This window comes from Gossypium hirsutum, chromosome A01 (assembly GCF_007990345.1).
Source record: "Gossypium hirsutum isolate 1008001.06 chromosome A01, Gossypium_hirsutum_v2.1, whole genome shotgun sequence".
In the NCBI taxonomy this organism is placed as follows: domain Eukaryota; kingdom Viridiplantae; phylum Streptophyta; class Magnoliopsida; order Malvales; family Malvaceae; genus Gossypium; species Gossypium hirsutum.
Genome location: NC_053424.1, coordinates 92,764,976 through 92,788,688, shown reverse-complemented (window position 1 = coordinate 92,788,688; position 23,713 = coordinate 92,764,976). Strand labels below are relative to the sequence as shown.

The 23,713-nt window shown below is 33.1% G+C and overlaps 2 protein-coding genes across 2 annotated transcripts; one reads left to right on the top strand and one right to left on the bottom strand.

Moving 5' to 3' along the window:
• The first annotated feature begins 16,074 nt into the window (after nt 1-16,074).
• LOC107924146 (uncharacterized) lies at nt 16,075-18,371 on the top strand. Its single transcript, XM_016854458.2, has 2 exons — nt 16,075-16,326; nt 17,870-18,371. Exons 1-2 carry the CDS (start codon nt 16,126-16,128, stop codon nt 18,185-18,187), a joined length of 519 nt encoding a protein of 172 aa, XP_016709947.2. The 5' UTR covers nt 16,075-16,125; the 3' UTR covers nt 18,188-18,371.
• A 126-nt stretch (nt 18,372-18,497) lies between these two features.
• LOC107924137 (uncharacterized) lies at nt 18,498-20,378 on the bottom strand. The gene has a single exon (XM_016854447.2). The coding sequence runs from the start codon at nt 19,626-19,628 to the stop codon at nt 18,516-18,518; it is 1,113 nt and encodes a 370-aa protein (XP_016709936.2). The 5' UTR covers nt 19,629-20,378; the 3' UTR covers nt 18,498-18,515.
• Between the last annotated feature and the right edge of the window lie 3,335 nt (nt 20,379-23,713).

The window sequence follows — 23,713 nt, the reverse complement described above, 5'->3', positions numbered from 1 at the left end:
CACACCTGTTTGCGACGATATGCTAACGAGATCCACACACGAACTGCCTACAATTGGATTAGTAACACATTAATCTAACTATTCAAATACGAACTACGTATTAACCCCTTACAATATTCGGCCAACCACACCTACAAATCATAGTAAGCTTATAAGAAAACAATAAGCAACTCATTAACAAATTTTTGTCAATGTTTACCACATAATCATAATTTCACTGCAAGCTGTCTTCCTGAGCAACAGTCACTAAATTATTTATAACTAGAGCCACGAAACTCCAAATCAAGTGCCGTTAATTTTCCCTGAAAATAGACTCATATATATTCTATCCATAAAATTTTCAGAATTTTTTGTATGGCCAATAAATAACAGATTTTTCTTAAAGTTTCCCATGTTTCACTGTTTGACTAATCTAACCACTCTTCATTACGAATCAAATTTCTCATTGTACAGAATTCAAAATATGTTCTCGTTTATTTCATTTGAAACTAGACTCATTAAGCTTTAATTACATAATTTATTCACCTTCTAACTCATCTCTCACAATTTATGGTGATTTTCCAAAGTCACGTTACTGCTGCTGTCCCAAGCAGATTTATTACCAAATAACTCTTTCACACATAACTTGCATGCATGTTATTTAAACATGTATATCACCAATCAATCATCACATATCTATGATTTTACTTAAGTAGAATCTCCATTTCATCATTTTAAAGCACAACATATTAGCCGATTTTTCCCCTTAGCATCTAAGCACATGCATGCTCATTTGTTTGGCTCAACTTCACATATCTTCCATTTTTCATCAAAAGAACATGAAACAACAACCATTTCCTTCATTTTAATTCATGACCAAATGCTCACAACACAACCAAAAACCAAAATATGCTTCAAGAGTTAAGGTAGAATCAAGAAGAACTCATGAACATCAAGATAGAAGCAAACTACTATGAACTTACCTTTAATTTTCTTCCCCAAGTGACCGAACATTCAAGAGCTTTCTCCTCTCCTTTCTTTTCTCTAACTTTAGACTATGATGAACAAAGATGGACAAAACTTTGTTCTTTTCACCCCTTTTTCTTTTAATAAAATTTCATATTTCATCCATTTAATTCTTTAATACAAAAGATATGAAATGCCCATCATGGAACATTTACCTAAACCATTATCATGGAACATTTGCCTAACCCATTATCAATTTGTACCATGAATTATGGATATCAAGTGCTCATATTGTCTATAACAACATGATGGCTGGCCACTTCATGTAAAATGGGAGGTTTGTCATGCAAATCCTCCTATTTTGCCCTCTTATTTATTTAGCCACTTCAATTTAGCCTATAGCATTTTCAAACATTTTCACATAGGTCCTATTTCATAATTTCACCCCCTTTTTCTTATGGAACAAAAATTAACTAAAATTGTTGGGTTCAATCTTAAGCTTGGGCCTTCTAGAGGCCCACTAACATAATTAAACCTATGCCAACATTCACAGAATTCCCAAAAATTGGGGCGTTACAATATCATTTAACTGCTGACACTTCCTTCTTTATACCATTCCCACCCAATGCAAATACAGATTACAAATATTAGATATCAATGATGTACATATAATTATCCAATATAATTCATAATCAGATAATACAGATCATTATCATTTAATAGTTATCGCACCAATTATACATACAGATAATCGATTATTTAGCCTCAAAATATTGGATATCAAGTTATACAGTCTAAATCGGATCATATGGATCCTATGGTATGCCTATGTTTGATTCGAACAATGCTTATAGCCTTAGGGGAAATTTTATTATTCTAGCCCACATGCCCATGTGGATTCACACAGCCTAGATGTTTGGCCTGTGTGGTCCACACAGTTTGGCACATGTCCATGTGGCCCTTTTAATGCTACACACGGCTTGATACACGGCCGAACGCATGCTCGTGTGACTCCAATCTCAAAATATCTTTCACACAACTTGGACACATGCATTTGTCCCTGGTCCATGTGACACTAATTCATAAACAGTGAGTTACACGGCCTGGACACATGCCCGTGTCCTTAGCCCGTGTGACCCTAAATAAAAAATAGTGAATTACACGACCTGACACACGATGTTCAAAATTAGCGGAAAATTGAGTTTTCGATACACACCTGGTATAGTTTTAACATGGGAACAATGAGAAGAATCTCAAAACCTAAAATGACCATTCAATAACCAATTAAATGACTTAAACAAAACAATTTACACCAAAATTCTTTCAACCAATTATTTCAAAAATTTCGATGCAAAACCCCCATAGCGAACCAACACTTACCAATGAATCACAACAATCCCACACACTAGACAGTTGAAGGAACGTTAAACGTCTCTCGGCCTTCTCTTACAATGTACTGAAGTAACCACTAAAATAAAAGAAATTAAACTCAATTTCAAAGCTTAAAGGAAAATCCAACTTCACTACAAATCAGGTGAACAAACTAACATTTGAACCTTACCTCTGACAATTACAATCAAGCTTATGATAGTATAATCTGACAATGAACAATGTAGAATAGCAAAAGATGATTACACGAATACAGGCGAAAAGAAAAATGCAAAGAAAAAGAAAACAGTAAAAAGAAACAGGGGAAGAAGGAAAGAAAACATAAAAAGAAAAGAAAAAGAATTAACTAAAATGTGAGTTTAACAAAAAATAACTACCACACTGCACAATATATCCTCATCGTTTATGCAGATACTCGAATACAAGACAAAGGCAATACAGAGGCTTAATCATCGAACCAGCAAGCTCATTCTTGACACAAATTTACACGAAATTTAACTTAAGTCAAATAGTCCAGAATAAGGGTTTAATCAAAAGAATAACAAAAATTTCTAAAAGGAGAACTTGAACCACTGATCCCAAACACATATAAATAGAACACTTAGCCACTAAAGAAAATTCATAACTATTGACAAAATTTAACAAACAACAGTCCAAAATTTTGGGGTGTTACATGTAGTTTTTAACGTTGGAGCAAGACAAGCCACACTTTTTTTCATAAATTGTAGCCTAATAATATCCTATTTTGAAATTATTTACTAAACATAAAAAAAATACTTACAATAGAAAATTGAGAGATTAGAATAAACAATTTCACATTGCATATCTCTCTTACAAAACTTAAAAATCAATGATGAAGTATAAAGTTCAAAATATAAAGTTCCAAAATAAACAAAGAAAAAACATAACTCCCCCTAAAAACATTAAACTAATACCAAGATAAGTTGAGAACAAAACCAAAACATTTTTGCACTACTCCCCCTAAATCTTACTCCCCCATTTGGCAAAAATGCAAAGAAAGTTATGATAGAGCTTTAACATCGATATCATGAATGCATTACGACATGTTACCTCGATATCTTACACGATGTAACCCTATATTTATTATCCTAGTAGACTCTCAAGTTTTTACTGTCCCGATGGACTATCCTATTTACTAACTCCAAGAGTCTTTAAACATCTTTCGAGGTGTCGCTGCATAGGGTCTGTATGTCATTGTCACGGTGTCACCCCGAAAGACCAATCGATAACTGTGGTCACAGTTTCATTCTAGCAAGCAAGTCAGTAACCATTTTATGATGTCGCCTAACTCCCTTGAACTCTCATTTCAATCTGCTCATTCTTCCAATACGTCAATTATTCCTATCTCCATCTACCCTATCAAGGTAAAGTCTTTCGTACTTCACATATAATATGGACATGCATTTCACACAAAAGTAAGGCGTTATTTACAAACACATAGTGCAACAATTATTTAAACACCACGAGGTAACCACCAGACAATCAGAATCATTCTTACAAATATTCACATACTTTTACGAGGTTATGCATCCACAGCCTACCCATTCATTACTTTCATACATAATCATGGTCTAAGACACAACTCAGAAAAGATACAAATATGATTCAATCAAAGACATAACATCGTTGATCACCCAAAAGTAGAGTACAGAAACTCACCTTAAATCACTTTTCCTTGTCAACTTAGCTTGTCCCAATGTCATAGTCTCCTTCATCCTAACAACTAAGCATGACAATCATACATAGGTTAAATTGAAGGCATTTAAACATTAAAACCCAAGACCTTCCTTACAAAAACTCATAAGGAATTCCTTACTTTCTCCTTTCTTGAATCCTCGAGTGCAGAAGGTTAAGAAAGCTTACCAGTTTCTCAATTATCTACTCACAGACTCCAATTCTCACGACTTTTGCTTCATGTAGAGCTCCCATGGATTCTCCTCTTATTCGTAACAATAGAAGAGGACAATGCAAGTAAGAAGAAATTTGTAGATAGAATTGAAGAGAGTTTTTACTTTTTGCTAGAATGTCCACTCTCACCTATATATAACTCATATACACGGTCTCCCAATCTCTTTTAGCCAATCATCAGCAATTACTATGTCTACCACTATGGAACGAACTGGTTCTAACCAAACCCAGCCAAACTTGAAACCTAACTATTTACCCGAAGATCATACAAAAAAATTCCTAACATTCTCAGTAGAGTCTGCCAACTCTCTACTTTGTTCAATTAACTCCTAAATTCCTATAAATTAGAATCTCTAAGGAAATCTGAGTGTGACAATTAAAGTCAATATAATATAAGTTTCAATCAATTGCATATATTAAATTTAATTTATAATGTCAACCAACTTATATACAATTCATGCCAAATCTCATTCAATGTATCAACTTATATGTGCCACAAGTGTACCAAATTTATTATATGAATCAACTAAACATTACTTTAATTAGCCAAGTTAAATGAATGTGTCATGCTTACATACCAATATCAATGATGTTTGAATTTGTATTCTATTTTTAACACTTAATCATATCACATTTCACTTTCGATTCGAATCAATTCATTTGTTATCCTTCCATATCAGCCCTCAAGCTCGTTTAACTAGTTTGCATGGTATTTCACATGCTAGCAATAATCATATATCATATTTATGTACTTGTAATACAATGTCATAACATAAATCCATTTCAAGTATAATTCAACCAATTCACAATTTATATCTCTTATAAACTTGACTCAGACTCAAACGGATATACAGATTCCAACCAACACATTAATTTGGTACTTATGTGCCTTATCAAAATGTTCAAAGTAAATAGATTGTGCCCAACACTCATCGGTATAACTGAATTAAATGTTGTGCCCAACATTTATTGAAACGACCAAAGAAAAATGTGCCAAACATTCAACGACATATAGTTGAAGTAACCCACACTCAATCTATCCTATGGCATGCCAACTATATCCAACTTTGCCTGAACAGTTAATAGGGTAACCAATTTTCCAATTTTATCATATATTTTAATTCACATTCTATCATTCACAATTCATCATCAATTTCACTATTTCAACATATCATATAACATGTTTCAACTTAACTTCCATATCAAATAACATATATAAATTAATTCATGCAATTTCTATTCTATTTAATTTAGTCCATTATCTCGATATTCAATCTCAAACATAGTAATTCAAATAAAAAAATCATTGTCAACTCACCTTAATGCCATATTATGCAAAATATCACAATATGCAACAATTAAATTGATCCCGAATCATAAAAATACAAACCAAAACCTAGCTACGAATAATGATTCAACAACTACAAAATATCAAATTTCATCCAATTCACATTCAAATACAAAGCCAAGCATATTTTGCAATTTATTCAATTTAGTTCCTAACCTAGGACAAGCATAACTTTCGATCTAAAGTTTTGAATTAAAATTCAATTTCACACTTACTCATTATGGACCTTCTACTTTTTATTCCTACCACAATTTCATAATAGGTTTGAATTTGATTTAATTTGGTCCCTAATATAACGAAGTTAACAGCTAAGCTTGTTAAGCTTTACAATTGAGTCATTTTCATAATTTAAGATCAATTTCTTTCAATTTCACACTTAAGTCATCAAATTCTCAATAATGGAAACTTATCAAAATTTCACTAATAGAAAAAATTGATAGATAGGATAACTAAATTAAGCTCTCATGATTCAAATTCCATAAAAATCAAAGAAAAATGACTAGGGACTTACTTGAATTTGGTAGCCGAATACCAAGGGTTTCAAAAGCTTTTTTTTTTTTTTTGGTTTCCATGGTTTGAGGAAGGAAAATGATTGCATTTTATCTTTCTTTCCAATTTGTTTTCTATTTATACTTTAATTAACATAGTTTAATATTAAATAACATTAATCCTTAATTAACTTAAGCTAATGGTATCCACTATCAAATCTCACTATCATCTATTTTAATTTAGTTTATTTATAATTTTAATCATTTGGATAATTGCTATCTAAGGCCCCCAAGCCTTTTCCTAATTAAAAATCTATAGTGATTAAACATTTACAATTTAGTCCTTGAGCGTTAATTAACCACTTTTTCTGCTAAATTACTTAACTGGATTTCAATATATTTTTATACTGACCTCATAAATAATCCATTTAATATCTATGGACTCGATTTATGAAAATAAGGTTTTGAAATTGCATTTTGTGACCATTGAAACTTGGGTCATTACACACAACCATCAACATTAAACGAATCAACAACTCGCAAATCCTCAAAACCTACTAATGGAAGTGACTTAACGTAAAAATTTACGTCATCAACCAACCATGGTTCATGAAATACTAAAATATCATTTCCATTCCCAACTCGCCACCGCATACCATGTAAAATCACATGTTTTGATGCCAAAATATTGCGCTATACAAATTACATGTAACACCTTATACCTGTAACCCATGCCACAGCTAAATACGAGACATTACCTAACTCGATCCCAACCATGCAAATGTTCCCCAAGTCACCAAGACTTGGTCCCATTTTAGAACTTTTTCAATTTCTACTATAAACTTCTTATTATGGTCCTACGAGCCCCAAATCGACCATTGAAAATTATTCGGGATTAGTCCGGGTCCTTAAACCATCTATAGAAAATTTGACTTTGAAACGGGGCACACGCCCGTGTAGAAGGGCAACACGCCGTGTGGCCATTTCAACATGGTCGTGTTGATGGCCCGTGTGGCTCACACGACCTAAGCAACATAGGGACACGCCCGTGTCCTCTACTCGTGTGGAATTAATTCTAAATGCACACCTACAAGGGCTTTCACACGGCCTGACACACGCCCGTGTCCCTGGCCTGTATCCTTCACACGGTCATGACATGCCCGTGTCCTAGCCCATGTACAAAAACATGGATATTCTGTTTCTAACATTAGCATTCCCAAAATGTCACACGGCCAAGGCACAAGCCCGTGTGCTAGGCCGTGTCCATCACACGACTGAGACACACAACCGTGTCTCTATCTGTATGTTTACTACCATGCATACTGACTTGAAATTTTTACATGTAGGGGACACACAGTCAAACCACACGCTATGGGATAGACTGTGTATCACACACGGTCTAGACACGCGCCCGTGTATCTATCTGTGTGGACGATATAAAGCTATTTACCAAGCCTCATTGCCACCCTTACTTACACAACCTACACAAAAACAACCAAAGCAATACAAGAATAACTTATTTAAACCAATCGGCCACAATAGACTACATATTAATTAAGCAATTACTCATTTATGAGAGTAACTTAATTTACATATATCAAAATGAATATTTGCCATCATTCAAGGCTTAATATAAAATGAATGGTTTCCAACCCAAGTTAACACATTTGGCCAGTTCTCAATGACACAAAAATAGTAACGTCTAAGCCCTATACATGCTATATTCAAAAATATAAATCAAACTATACTGAATGCTTCGATTGATTGTGTGATCGATATCTCTGAATTTCTTTGGTCCTTGAGCTAGATAGGCGACACTATAAGAAAATGAAAAATGAGAGGGACTAAGCATAAAGCTTAGTAAGTTGCACATAAATAAATATTCAACATAACTTTACCATTCATCAACAAGTATCATAACACACAAGTGACATAAGCAAAACTTGCTCATCAATATTCATTACACCTCATCTATAATATATTGAGCTTACATTTCATACATACCGTATAGGTACCTGTACCACTTACAACATGGTTATACTTTCCTTGTTAACTTGAAATCATACTTTCACCGTTGAACCATTTGGAACATTTCAGATATTCATTTAGCCTCAAACATTGGGTCAGGTGCTAATGCCATGTCCCAGACATGGTCTTACACAAGTTCTAGCATATTTGTACCCATGCCATGTCCCAGACATGGTCTTACACTGACACATCTCGTAGCCAATGCATGTCCCAGATATGTCTTACACTGGCTTACGTCTCGAGGCCGAAGCATGTCCCAGAAATGTCTTACATTAGCACTCGTCTCAATGCCGATGCCATGTCCCAGACATGGTCTTACACTGGCTCTTATAATGTGGCCGATGCATGTCCCAGACATGTCTTACACTAGCTCACACAAGTGACCCGAACATCATGGCATGAATATCCGATTTATTTTCTAAGGTTCAATTGGGAATTTTACTATCTCTATTCCCATCATATTTTCTCATTTCCACAATCAAGCAATTTATGCTATAGTAATTTTAATACAATTTAAATACATATATTATTAATGTAGTTTTACTATTTACATGCAACTTACCTCGGATTACAAAATGTAGCGACTAGTCAATTTAGTCGATTTGCTTGGCTTTCCCCCGGTCCAGGTTCGAATTCGATATTTCTTGATCTATAACAAAAAAATGCACTTATTTAATCACTAAATAAAATTTAGCAATCGAAAATTCATATCTTTGGTAAAATGACCATTTCGCCCCTAGACTTTGACAAAATGATCATTTTACCCTTAAGCCCGAAAATCAATTTTCATCGAATTTCTTCATATCTCAAGCCTAGGCAAACCTTTTTTACTCTTATAGCAACTCCAAATTCCCACTATTTCACATACTTAACAACTATTTTACAACTTATGCAATATAGTCCTTTTAGGTGTTTTCATGCTAACACTTTTCACAAAAGTTGTTTATAAGACACCCAAGACTCATTCTCTTCCATAAAAACTCAGAAAAAAATACAAATCCTTTTATGGAAAAACCCTACACTCTTGATCATTTTGCAAAATAGTTCCCTCATTTGAAAGCTCATGCTTCAAGGGTCTCAGAAGTACAAAAATATTCATGAAAATCCATTAAAATCACTTACTTGTGAAGGCTTAAAGTTGCTGAAATTTTCAAGCTTTCAAAACTCTTCTTTTGGCTGATGTTTTCTGTTAAGAAGAAAGAATAGGTGAAAAAAATGAAGGCTAGGCACTTAGGGTATTATTTTATCACCTAATATGTCATCACTTACCTAACATTTTGACCATTTACTCTTCTTTGTCTCATGGCCGGCCAAGCTCTTTTAAAAGGGTCTAATTGCCCTTTAAAGACTCCTAAATTTTATTCTCTAGCTATTTCACATTTTTAGCTATCAAAGTAGGACTTTTGTACTTTATGCGATTTAGTCCTTTTTCACAATTAAGCTCACAAATGCTAAAATTACTTCACCAAATTTTTCATGCACTCTTAAAAACATGCTATAATATCAAAATAATAAAAAAATAATTTCTTTGACTCCAGATTTGTGGTCCCGAGACCACTATTCTGTCTAGGCCCTAAATCGAGCTGTTATATCACATGTTTGCTATCGTTTTAATAACAAACTTATTGCTCGGATTAGATAACAATTTATTCTTCCAAGTCAATTAGCGCTTACTAAGTCATTCTTTTAGAAAAGAAAAAAATTGATGCTTGTTACGCCTAATAAGGGAAGGGAGACTTAAATAATTCCTATGGTCAACTGGATTAAACGCTCTAAAGATACCCATAATTGTGTCTCGAACAGATGCCAACATGTTAGAACTGAATGCAATACCTAATTTCTGGTAAGGCAACCTCATAATGCGCCAAAACACTTTTAATAGTATTGCACTCGGGGATAGTTGCCTGAAAGAAAATGAAGTTGTCATCCTCAAACAATAGATGAGACACACTAGGTCTTCAACAACAAATAGTATAATATCATGTAACACTATATCTTTTATTATAATTCATATTATAATAATAGTTATTTATGTATTAATATTTTTAGTAATAGTTATATCTTATATTATTATTTTGTGTATTAGTAATATACTAATTTAGTATATTGGTTTAAGGTCAGGTTAGATGAGAACACTAGGTCCTCGACGGTAAACAATATAATATCATGTAATACTATATCTTTTATTTTAATCTATATTATAAAAATAGTTATATATGTATTAATATTTTTATTAATATTTATATATTATATATATTTTGAAACAAAACAAATATGCATTGAAAAAAGGAATTTGAAACACACAAGTAAACAAAAAGAAACAGCTGTCATAAGCCTACTAGTAACCAAGACAATGCCTCAGGTTTTCCTAAAAGATTAACTAAAGAAATGAAAGAGCCTTAATTCTTAAAAATTAAAGAAAACTAACAACTAAACCACAAAACATTTCATGCTCCTAAACACATTTCCTTTTCTCTACATCTGTAGACACACCGGGGTCTACTGGTGTACTACCATCGTTGTGTTTTCCTTTGAAGCACCATACAAGACCACTCCAAAACTGAGTTTGTTGGAGAAGAAGCAGTCCCTGGACTCAGAAAGACAAAAATAAACCTTTATTGTTCTAAGAGCCTTTTTTTACCTTTCACGACATTAGGTTCTACTTCCAAAGGTACCTCTTCCATCTAGTAGATTGGGCCAGAGAGACGGTGCCCTCATGATACGAGAGTGTGCGCTGCTTCATTTTCTTTCCGAGCGATGTATTGAAAATCTAAGGTAATAAATCTAGGTCTCTTCTTTTTTATTTCATCAATTATGTTACCAATCATCGATCTATCCTCTAAAACTGACTTGATTATTTTAATAATAGTTAAGGCATTACCTTCCACAACAAGGTCTCGAAATCTCATGTATTCTCCAAATATGATAGCCTGAAGACATGCCTTTGCTTTCAAGGTGGTTGGGGCCCCAGTTCTTCCTAGAAGGTAGGTGCACGACCCCATCATAAGACCTTCATGATTTCTTATTATGATTCATGCTGTTGCTTTCAATTCTTACTGAAAAAATATTGCATCGAAATTAACCTTCATCTGTTCTGCCTTGGAGGGTCTCCAAAAGTCCTTTTTTGGCTTCATATTAATCTCTATTATGGTTTGCATCTAATTTAACTCTAACACATAAGCTTTTATAAATCTCACAACCTCTTATACCCTCCCATTTTTCCCCTCATGGTAGAATTTATTTCGATTATACCACACTGCCCAAAATGAGATTGCCATGACTGCACATTGTTGAATGTTACTACTGCTAAAAAGAACTAATCATTGTTTCCATGTTTGTTTTGTGTTTATTTGTAGGGAATCTACCCTAACACTCTGAAGGACCCTTCGTGTGAACTCTAAGTCTCAAAATAGATGCTTTATAGTTTCCTCTTCCTCTGAACAAATTGGGTATACAACATCATTCTTGAGTCTTCGAGTCTTTAGAATCCTAAGCGTTGGGAGATAATTATTTTTTATTCTCTATAAATTTATCTTTATCTTGTTGGGGATTGAGAGATTCCAAATTTTTGTAAAATAGGCCTTTATATTTGCTTGGTCTGTATTATAATTATCCAGTAGTTGTAGCTTCTCTATAATTAGCCATTTATATCTACTCTAGACTATGTACTCGCCTGACTTATCTCCTCACCATGTTAGTACGTCCTATTATGTCCTGCTTGCCAACGAAATAGTGAGGACTGCCTCGGCTTGTTCCCTCTCTAGTAAATGCTAAACTGCATCATTGTTCTATGTAAAAGAGAAAGAGTCTTTATCAATTAGATCTACTACTTTGGTATAGTTGATGTTTATATTATGACCCGTCACTCTTCTATTGCTAGGGATGGGCAGCCAAGCATCATTCTAGATGTTTGTTGCCTTGTCGTTTCCCATTTTCTAACCTGTTCCATTTTCCAGTAAACTACGCCTATTCCAAATGTTGTGCCAGGTAAAAGATGGGTAAGCTCCTAAACCTGCATTTAAAAATTTTTCATGAGGATAATTTTTAAATTTCATTATGCGTGTAAACAAAAAATTAGGTTGGGTGAATAGTCTCCACCCCTGTGTAGCCAACAAGACGGTATAAAAAAATGCAAGACCTTTAAACCCTAAACCCCCGAACGCCTTTAAACTGCACATAGTAAACCAACTACTCCAATGAATACCCTTATTAGTTTTTAAATTTTGCCACCAAAATTTATACATCAAACTTTCTAACTCTCTACAAAGCAACATTGGTAACTTAAAACACTGCATAGCATAAATGGGAAGCTCTTGTAAAATAGTTTTAATAAAAAATTCTTTACCACCAATAGATAAATTCTGGATGCTCCAACTCTTCGTTTTTTGAATAAATATTTCTTTCAACTCCATGGACGCGTCCTTTTTCTTATCCCTACCATTGTTAGTAAACTTAGATATTTTTCTAGGTTATTTGAAATTCGAACCCCCAACACCCCTCCTAGTTGCTCCTTGAGATCATTCTGCACATTTCTGCTAAAATAAATTAGGGATTTTTCAAAATTCACCTACTGACCAAAGATACTTTCGTATTCATTAACCACTAATTTCATCATTTTTGCTCATTCCAACGTTGCATCCCCAAATAATATGCTATCGTCGACAAAGAAAAGGTGGGTAATTGGTAAGTCTCCTCTACCCACTCTAGCCCCTCTAATTTTTTCTTTTCTTTTATCCTTCTTTAGCAATTTAGAGAAACCCTCTGCGTAAATGATAAATAAATATGGATTCAGAGGGTCTCCTTGCCTTATTCCTCTAATTGGTTTAAATTCTACCCCTTGTATCCCATTTAACACCACTGAATAAGAAATGATCTTTACACACCTCATCATTAGTTTTATCCATTTGTTTCAAAATCCTAACATCTTCATCATATGATTTACTCATGTCTAATTTTAGTGCAAAGGAACGTGAGCCATCTCTCTTCTATTTTTTAAATAATGTAGAATTTCATAAGCAATCAGAATGTTATCTATAATTTTTCTTCCTAGGATAAAAACACCTTGCATTTCTTTAATGCATAAATGTAGCACCTTTAAAAACCTATTAACCAGAACTTTCGATAATATCTTGTAAACTACATTGCAAAGGCTTATAGGTCTGAACTATCCCAAATTCGTTGGAGCTTGTACTTTGGGTATAAGCACAATGTTAGTTTTGTTAATTTCTTCAAAATCCTTGTCGTTGTTCAACACCTGAAGACAATAAGTAACTACATTATTTCCAACTATATGCTAGAACTTTTAAAAGAAAAAAGCGGGTATTCATCTTTTCTAGATGCTTTGAGAGGTGCCATACCTTTCAATGCCTCTACCACTTCTTCTTCCCTAAAATCCTTGCAAAGTTCCTCATTTAAAAGTCTCGTGATGCAATGATGGAATTCACTTCTAAGCTCTTCACAATTCTACAATAGACTAGAAGAAAAAAGGGTTTTCAAGAAAGAAGTTACAAGATCCATAATAGCATTGTCTCCTTCCACCCATCCACCCCTTCCATCCTCTAACTTTTTTATTGTATTTTTTCTTTTACGATATGTTGGAAAATTATGAAAAAACTTGCATTTCGATCTCCCATACGTAACCAATTTGCTCTAGCACCGTGTTCCCAAATTTTTTTTGTCGGCTTCCATGTTTAAAGCAAGTTTAACTTCCGTTATTTTCGCCAAATTGTCTTCATCTGGATCTTATTCATTTAAGCTATTTAAACATAGGTTTAACTCTTTTCTAGTCTTCATGCGAGTTTTATTATTATCCTTCTCCTAAATTTTCAGCTTCTACTTCAGTTCTTCTAATCTCTTTGGTAGATCTTTCTCCCCTAAATTCTACCTTTGGCGTATCTGCTCTTCAATATGTTTTTCCCAAACCCAATCAACATTGAATCGAAATGGGATATCACCATAAAATATCCTCCCTTCCCTTTATTTTTTGAACACGTTGTCTTTTCTTCCTTTCCACAAGTCCTATTGGCTTTTCTTCGAGCACCTCATTAGACTCCATTATCATATTATGTATTGTCTCGTCCTCAATTCTTTGACTTCCAATCTCATTAACCTGATTAAATCTATGAAATCTTCTACGTAACTCCTACACCACACATTTCCCTCTTACCCTGTTTATATACTTCACACCATAGAACAGCATCTGATTCCTTTTATGACCATCTTCCAAATCCATGTCGCTTTTGATTATATCTTTTGGTTCCTCCCTATGCCATCTACTCACAGCCATCATCTCCCTCATTGTCACTGTTCTTAGAGAGATACCCCATCCAAACTCAACTTTTTGAAAACCCAACGATAATTGAAGAGGGCAAAAACTTTCATCGTGCCCTAATTGCCTACACAAGAAACAAAACAAAGATAGTCTTTCATATTGAAAATCTGCATAAGTTGATTTATCCTCACTATACGTGACTCGCTTCTTTCTCTTTAACGGGTTTCAAACATTCAAACAGACTTTAATACGCATAATCTTCCTAAAACCCTTTGTTAATATTTTGGCATCATAATCCAAAAACTCCCTAATAAAATTCCCCATTTGTCTTGCCATACCTTCTAACATTGAGCCCAAAGGTAGATCATGAATTTGCATCCAAAAATTCGTATAATGAAGGGAAACTTGTAACAGATCCTCCCCTCTTTAATTTATGAAATATTAAGAGATGACGATTAAAGAACCAAAGGATACCATCTAACATCCTCTTTAAATCAACCTCATTAAAGAATCTGAATATGATTCGCTTCTCCTCAATCTCTGATATGGTTACCCCCTCAATCGGATGCCACAACTCCGAAAACACGTCTCTTAAATGGGCAAAGTGGACACAACTGTTTGTTAACACCCTACCCACTAGACAGAATATGAAACCATCTTCTCCTACATCGTTCTCCTCTTACCCCGCAATAGGATCGTCCTCTAGATAGACCAAGTTTAGATTTGCTAGATCAGCCTTTATGCCTTTAGTCGGCTCTTCACGCTTACAATTCCTATCCCTGATTGAAACCTTAAAAATTGAATGCTAATTGAAAAAACCCCAAACCTATGAGTTGGTAGACAAAGAAAACAGAGAAAACCTAATTATAGGTACGTCGTTCCCAAATAAGACTTAATTTTTTGAATTTAGACTTAAAACTTAAAATATTTATATACATTATATTATTTTAAGTATTAGTAATACTAATAAATTATAATAAATTATTATATTATGTATTAATAATAGTTACATATTATAATATTATTAGCAGTATATATTCTATTATTATTTTGTATATTAGCAATATAATTTATTATATTATCATTAAAGTTTAATTTTATAGATTTTAATAATTAATAATTTTATATATTTATTATACATTTATAATTATAGTATTAAAAATATTTTATATTAAATTAATATTTTTGAAATTTATTTCACTTTCTAATTTATCATAAAAATTATTATTAATTACTTTTCCTATTAATAAAATTTTAATATAAATATGCAATACTTATAAATACATTTTCAAAAAAATAAAAATTTATCATTTATTTATATCTTATTTTTATTTCAGGTAATATAAAAAATATATTAATTATTAATAGTTGTTATGGTTGTTCAATTCTAAATTCGGACTTTGATTGGATTTATCTCGAGCTTAGGCTAAGTCGGTTTCTAACATAGATCTGTTACGAGCTCGAGCTTTCTCGAGCTTAGATTTTGCCAAGCTTAGACTTTTTCAAATTTGGATTTATGATGGGCTTGAAATTTCTCTAATTCGAATCACTACCGGCAAGCTTTTAAGCTCGGGACTATTTTGCCATCACTATACCCCATCGTTGGACAGCTCTACAAAAATAATCCAATTTTGTCTATTTGCAGTTTCGATCGTCAAGCCTGTCCGGCCCATGTTTGTTTCTAACAAAAGCCCACCGTGGCCTCACCTACTAAACTCACCGATTCAATGATAGACTCTATAGATCGTAAGCTGAAAGTGACACTAAGCTCTTCCGCCGGTAACACATACCAGACACAGATGGCATCCTCTAACTTGAAGATGATGAAAAGCCCACTTACCACTTCAGTAGACAAAGGACAGTTATTACCCATGAAAGCATCAGTTATGATCGCTACAAAGATAAACACAGCTACAGTTCCTCTTCAGGTTAATTGCTTGCTTCTTTAGTTACTACTTCATCAAGTTATTAGATGGATAGAACATGTGATCATTGATGGGTTTTGGGTAGAATACACTTTGGTATATTTATTTGTTTCTTAATTAAGTTATGAACCGAAGATTGTGATATCAGAGTTTATTCATTTGCTAAGGATTAACATTTGGTGTGGAACAATGAAAAAAACAAGAATTTTGAGCTAAAAATAAGTGCAAAATGATAAGTTAATCTGTTAGGTAATCTGGATACTGATTTGATAATTAATATATTGGGTTTATGACCAGTTAATCATTTCTTTTCATCTTAGTTTGTATAATCCTTGGAAATTAGGATTTAGGAATGCATCGTCATCAATGAACAAGAATTTAATGTTAATCTCTTGTTGACTGTAGCTTCTATCCACCTGCCTGCCATTCTCATAATTGCTTTGAATCTTGCTGTTGTATGTTACATGTAGCTTAAAAGAGAATAAATTTCCATCAACTAAGCCACTGATGTAGTGGGAAAGGAATTGCATTGATATCAAGTCTTTAGTTGACACCTAGTTCAATGTTCAAACCCTGATAACACCTGCTTCCCCCACTTATTTAAAAAAAAAAAAGATGATGAATGTCTCTAATAACCAAGAGGGCTTTTGTCAAATATGGCTTACCATATTGTAAATGAATAAAATTAGCCGAACTTCTTCAAAGAAGTATGAATATTAGTAATTAGTTTAGGTGGATTACAAATTAGGAGTTCATAGCTGCTTTGTTTAGGTATATGATGCACAGAAGATGGTGTTACCTGGATATATCGTATTGAAGGTGAGCCTGTATGATGCTGGAAACTACAGTTTAGGTTGGCTCTGTGTTCTGATTTCTTGTTTGAACCTTTGCTCAGTGCTCACTGAGTAACATTCCATCATTATTCCTATTTTCATCTTTCTTTTTAATTTTCATCTGAAGAAATTGTGTGAGCTAGCTTATTATGCCTGTGAATATGGAAAAGGGGGACTAATATTAGTATGCTTTCATGTTTCTTTAATATAAGTGAGTGGCCAATTTGATAAAGAGTCTTTCTTTTCTTCTATAATTTTCTTTTCCAGTAATCAGTAACTCTGTTTTGAGTAGTGAAACAAGTCGATGGACTATATTTGTCGTTGAATTGCATATTTATAGTCTGCCTGAATTCTCATTTCTCAGTTGTAACACAATTTATAAGGTTTTTATAACAGTTGAGAACTGAAGATGATCAACATTGCTTTATTAGGTAAAAGAAAAGACAGATTTTGTTGATTGGTTTTGAACGATGCAGTTGAGTTTTAGAACTACTAAGGCTTATTGCAGAGTGCATTGCATTTGGCCTAAGCGAAAACTGGGATATCCCTTCTCTTTTGTGGACTATATCAGTCCTTTCTCACATTTCATCATCATCCAAACATGTTTCTTTATTGCAGAGTGCGTTGCATTTGGCCTAAGTGAAAACTGGACTAATATCAGTACATTTCATCATTATTCCTATTCCGAACATGTACTTTTGTCTCTTTTGCAGGTGAAATGTGAGAAAGGACATGAACCATCGACAACAGATGGTTTTGCTGTTTCACGAAGACATATGATGAAGTGTTTAACTGCCGAAGTTCTTGGTCTTACCCTTCTCCTGAAACCTGCAGAAGCTCGTATGAGTAGACTTGAAATGAAGAAAAAGATGATGAAGAAGCTTGAGGAGCTTAGGGAGAAGGCTGGAGTATCTAAGCCAAAAACTGAGAATAATGGGATGAAGAAGTCTCCGATATTGCCACTTCCACTGCCAGCCCCTGAAGGCAGAGTTGGAGCATTTGTGGAAGCAAACGTTAACAATGCCTTGTGATTTTGCGAGTAATAGGTTGGTTTGTGTTGTCAATTTTCCTGGAATTTGTAACTAAAGTGAAATTAGCTGAGGAATTAGAAGACTTGGTTTTTCCCAAGAAATGAATGTATCTATTTGTGTAGCTACTCCAGCATTACTAGACCAGAAAGACTTATGTGATGAAATATTGAGTTTTTCGGTTCAAGAGTTCTTTTTTAATATTGAGAAGAAAAAAGGAGTCATTTACATATTTAGCACCAATTTTCATGTAGACCACAGACCTTTTAATTCCAAAATGAAAGATGAATTAATTATTTCATTACAAAAAAAAAAAACCAAAAGACGTAGACTAATTGATTTTTTTGTCCATGTTGTTGACAAGCTGTTTCATTTGGAACCTCCAAATTAAAAAATAAGCCAAACCTAACCCTAGCAGCACATAAATCCAAACATGTTCCTCCCCACTCTCTTTCTCCGACCTCACCTCCACTATCTTAAACCCCTCCCTCTCTATCCCATTTATACCCTCCATCACATGCCCATATAACACATACGCCCTCCCTTCCTCACCCACTACAACTGAGGTTGCGAACCCTTCCTCCTCAAGGGCAGTTTTGTCATACACCACCCCTTCTCCCCAACTATCGTCGCTCTTCAAAAACCAAAGCTTTTGCGTTGACACCACTAAAACGACGCCGTCTCTCCTGATCGCAATCCCATCTGGCATAACCAAATCCTGGTTCAGCAAAACTGTCCTCGCTTTCCCATTCTCCTCATCCACCTTAAACATCTTGCCCGTATTGCTTTGCACCACCAGTAAATATCCCTTGCTGACGTAAGCGATTCCGTTGAGGCCGCAATCGTTGAACGGTTCGTTTTTGCCCATAACCGATGGGTAACGGCTAAAGGCTGGAGATCTCGAGAAGATCCACGCCTCTCCCTCTTCGTTGACTTTCCAGATGAAGTTTCCGACCGAGTTGGTGACGTAAGCGTTGCCCTTGAAGTCGACGGCAACGTCGTTGGCAACGTCACGCCCGCGGCCGATTGAGGCGATGGGGAAATCAGGGTCGGAGGGGAGGAGGGAGAGAAAGAGGCGGCGGCGGGTGCGGAGGTCGTAGGCGACGAGGGCGTTGAATGGAGGGAGAGGGGAAACAGAGTGGAGGCAAGCGAGAAGGCGGTTTTTAGTGAAATCTACCGTCAGACCTAAAACAGTAACGTTTTCAGGGAGGGCGGGATCGGAGATCAGAGTTTCGACAACGCCTGCGTCGGAAACGGAGTGGATTGTACGGTGGTTTAGGGAACCGACGATGAAGTGCTGGGCTAATAGGTCCCAGGCCATGCCTTCTGGGTAGAGGTTAGGCCATTGGAAATCGATGACGTGCGTCTTCCCGGCGACGGCGACAGCAACGCCCATGGAAACGATGATAAGTAAGGATATAAAGCTAGTTTTTATTGGAGACATGATGGATGGAATTGTTTTTTTCTTTAGTGGAACTAAAGAGGGAGAGTGCCTTTACTCTCTTTTTATTTGTTAAAAGGAAGTAGAGTTTTGAAGGGAATCGATCAATTTAACCTTTTTTTTATTTGTTTTGTAATTCAATTTCTTGTCAGAAAAGTTTTTCCAAGGTTTTCTTGTCAAACAGGTTTTTTTTTTGTTTTTTTTTCCTTGAGATATAGAGAGAGAGAGAAGTAAAAAAGGTTTTCATTTTCTTTTAAATATGATCTCATGAAACAAGCCTCTAAGACATTTAAATTTTCATGATATATAGCTTAAGAAAATATATTTTACGTCCACTAGATTTGTTAAATCCAATCATAACCTCACATTTGGTTTCAATAAAATTATTTAAAAATTTATAAGGATTTTAATATTATATTTTTATTAAAAATAATAATATCGACCCAATAAAAGAGTAAGTCTCATTTTTAAAAATTTTATTTTAATAGCGTATTGTTATTTTTAATAAAAAATAGAATTTTATAAATTTTAAATAATTGTTTTTATAATTTCTATGATTTTTTAAATAAATTTTAAATTTTATAAGAGCTTAATTGATTTTTTTTTAATTTGTTACTAAAGTCTTTTTGACTCTTTAGCTTTATTAGTTTAAAAAATTTCTAATTTACTTCCAATAAAATAGTAGAGATCAAATTGAATAAATGTGTAAAGGTTGAGGACTAAAATTGTTATTATACCTTATATATAAATACTAATTTTTAACAAATGGATTGTTTTACTCACTCATCTAGCGATGAGCTTACAGGGATTAATTTGCTCATTTTCTCAATAAAAAAGCTAAAATGTAATCCAAAGTATAGTACAATGGTTTGTGGTACTTTTATCTTGAGATTTGTTAACTTCAATAATAAGAAATTAATGCCACATTTGGGTCGTTGGAATAAAATAGAATTGTAATAAAATATTATTTTATAGAAATAAAATAGGATTGTAATGAAGTAAAACAAGTTAACAAGACATGTAATAGGTATTACATTGTTTGGTTGGTTAAGTTATTGTTAGGGAATAAAAAAGGAATAGGTATAAATTGACAAGTTAATCCTTAAGTTAAATAAATATAATTTATTTAAATTCTTAAATATATATTAAAAATATCTAAATAAATTATACATAAAAATAAGATATAATAAAATAACAAATTATTTTAAGTATATTTTAATTAAAATTAATATTTAAAAAATTCAAAAACAAATTACACATTATTTAATAAAAAAAAACTACACTAGCAGTCAGTAACGTTTGAGGTGAGGTCTTTCTCCGGTGGCTCTGATGAGTCCATATATTCACTCTTATTCCCTTTTAACTTTGCCCTTATTTTCTTATATATCATATTCTACTATGAAATTATCCCTCACACTTGTCTGTCAATTGAATGCAACCTCATTATCTTCTTACCACCATTTTCAAACTTATCATTTAACCATTCATTAGCCTATGTTCTTCCCTTAATCTTTCTTTTTTTTTGATTTCTCAATCTATTCTTAATTCCCCCGACTTCTTGATCTGCATCACAAACTAATTAAATATAACACCCCTCACCCGACCTAATCATCAAGTCTGAGCTAGAAGATGCTACAACCGTTACTAAAGCAACTACACTCAGATTTACAGTAAAATCCATGTTTCACATTATTTATCATACCACCATCACCAATTGAATAACATAAACGTTCTTTCCCGGGTCTTATATGAACATACAAATGCTTTTAAATCAACTCGAGACCAAATAGGTACCTTTTTACAACATTATTAAAATTTCAAATAAAGTATATAAAAAAAATAATTCAATATTCATTCATGTCACAAACACTTAGATATTATGATACACAAGTAAATTTGAACCTTAATTGAGCTTACAAAAGATCTTTTGTTACCCGAACATGAAATATGACCAAATTGCAAAGTTTTCTAAGTTTCACAATAGGCATCAATACTCTTGCTATGTACCAATACCATTTTGAACTGCGATGTTTTAGAAAAAACAGTTTAAATAAAAAGGTATTGATATTAGACTTAAAGTACCAATACTTTCCTTTAGGTACCAATATCTTACTATAGTATCGATACCATTTTAAAGTTCGATATTTAAAATTTTTGAAGAAAAATACCAAATACAGATACCTTTGTCCAGGGTATCAATACCTTAGTGCCAAATATGTCAAAAACTTACATTTTGGTACCTATTCCATGCCCAAACCAAACCATACACAAATGGTGCCTATAAACACACTTAAAACATGCATAAAACCAATTCAAAGCATACCTAACAGTTCAATTCAACAGTTTTTCAATCAACCAAAACATTCTCACATCAAATAAGCACCTAACCACACCATTTCTAACTTGTAAATTCTCAAACCATTCACATTTGCACAGCCATTCAATTCCATTATTTTAACCATTCTAATTAACTTACAAATTCGCATTCTTAAGAAACATATTGTAATAGCCCTTTTTCAGTGGTGTTAGAAACAGTAGTTTTGGGACCACAAATCCAATGAGTGAGTCCGTAAATATTATTATTTAATATTTACAAGTCGAATATAGTATTATATTGACTTTTGATATGAAATTTTTTGCTAATTAAATGAAACGATAAATACAAGTTGTTTGTCCTTAAAGTCAAGTGGTTTAGAAAAATGAAGTATTGAGACCACATTTTTGTAAACTAAGCTCGTAAATATTTACGGAGTGACTATATAGGTGTATTCAAGTTTGGTCTGAAAATTTTAATGTTTGGATAGTTAATCAAGAAAAAAAGTCTAAATTGTAAAAGTTGCAAAAGTTAATCGCTATTAGTTTATAGGCATTAAATGGTTATAAAAACATGAATTAAGGGTTTTATAATGCAATTAGACCCTGAATGATATTAATGGCCGGTTAGTGGATGGAATTATATTTTTTATGTATTAAAATATGTTTAATTTATAATAATTATAAGTTAAGAAATAAAAAAGAAAAAAAAAACAATGTTATCTTCCTCAACTTTCTTCCAAAGCTGTTTCCTCCATTAACAAAGAACCAAGCTAAAGCCATGATTGAATTTGATGTATGTAAGTCATTTTTTCACCCGTTTTTCATGATTTTTATGTTTTTGATATTGTTGAAATTTAATCTAGCTAACTTAAGGATTAATTCGTAAGACTGTTAAATGTTTTGAATTATGCCATTGTTGAGTTTGAGATGTTTTTGAAGTTTTATTGTAGATTTATAAGTTTGGTAGCTAAATATGACTATTTTTGTAAAGTGATTTTTAATGATTTTAATGTTTAAGGACTAAATTCTTAAAGTAGTAAAATTCATGAAATTTTTGTGAAATTATAATAAATATGGGGTGTATAGGGACTATGGAAAATTTGGCCAGCATGGTTTGAGTTTAATTGTGTTTAAATTTGAAAATTTCGGGATTAGGGACTAAATTGAATAAAAGGTAAAATTTTAGGGTAAAAGTGTAAAATGATAATAAAAGGGCTTATATGCATAAGTTGACTTGTTTAAATTGTTTTAAATGGTTAATTGAATTTAAATTATTATATAGATCAAGAAACGGATCAATTGATAGACAAATGCGGAAAAGGAAAAATTGTAGATTAGACTTTGGAGTCGTTTTTGCTATAGAATTAGTTTAGGTAAGTTTGTATAATAAATGAATTACTTTAGTTGTTGTTTTGTGAACTATTAAATATCTAAGCATTTTGTATTTAGATTTGCTTGCATAGTAAATATTGAAGTTGTGGAAATGGATCAAATTGAAATGAAATTATAATTGATGGTCATGATTGAAAATGGAGAAAGTATATAGTTGAATTCATGTGACAAAGAAATGCTTAAATAATTATATGATATGTTAATTATTATTTATGTTATGAATGAATTAAATTGATTGATATATGACAATTAGTAAATTGAACTAAATTGCATTATTAGCTAAATCAATGTTATGTCTAATAAAAGAAAACTATATGGATATGTGCTCGTAATTGTAACACCACTAACCCGAATCCGTCGCCAGAACAGGGTTACAGAGT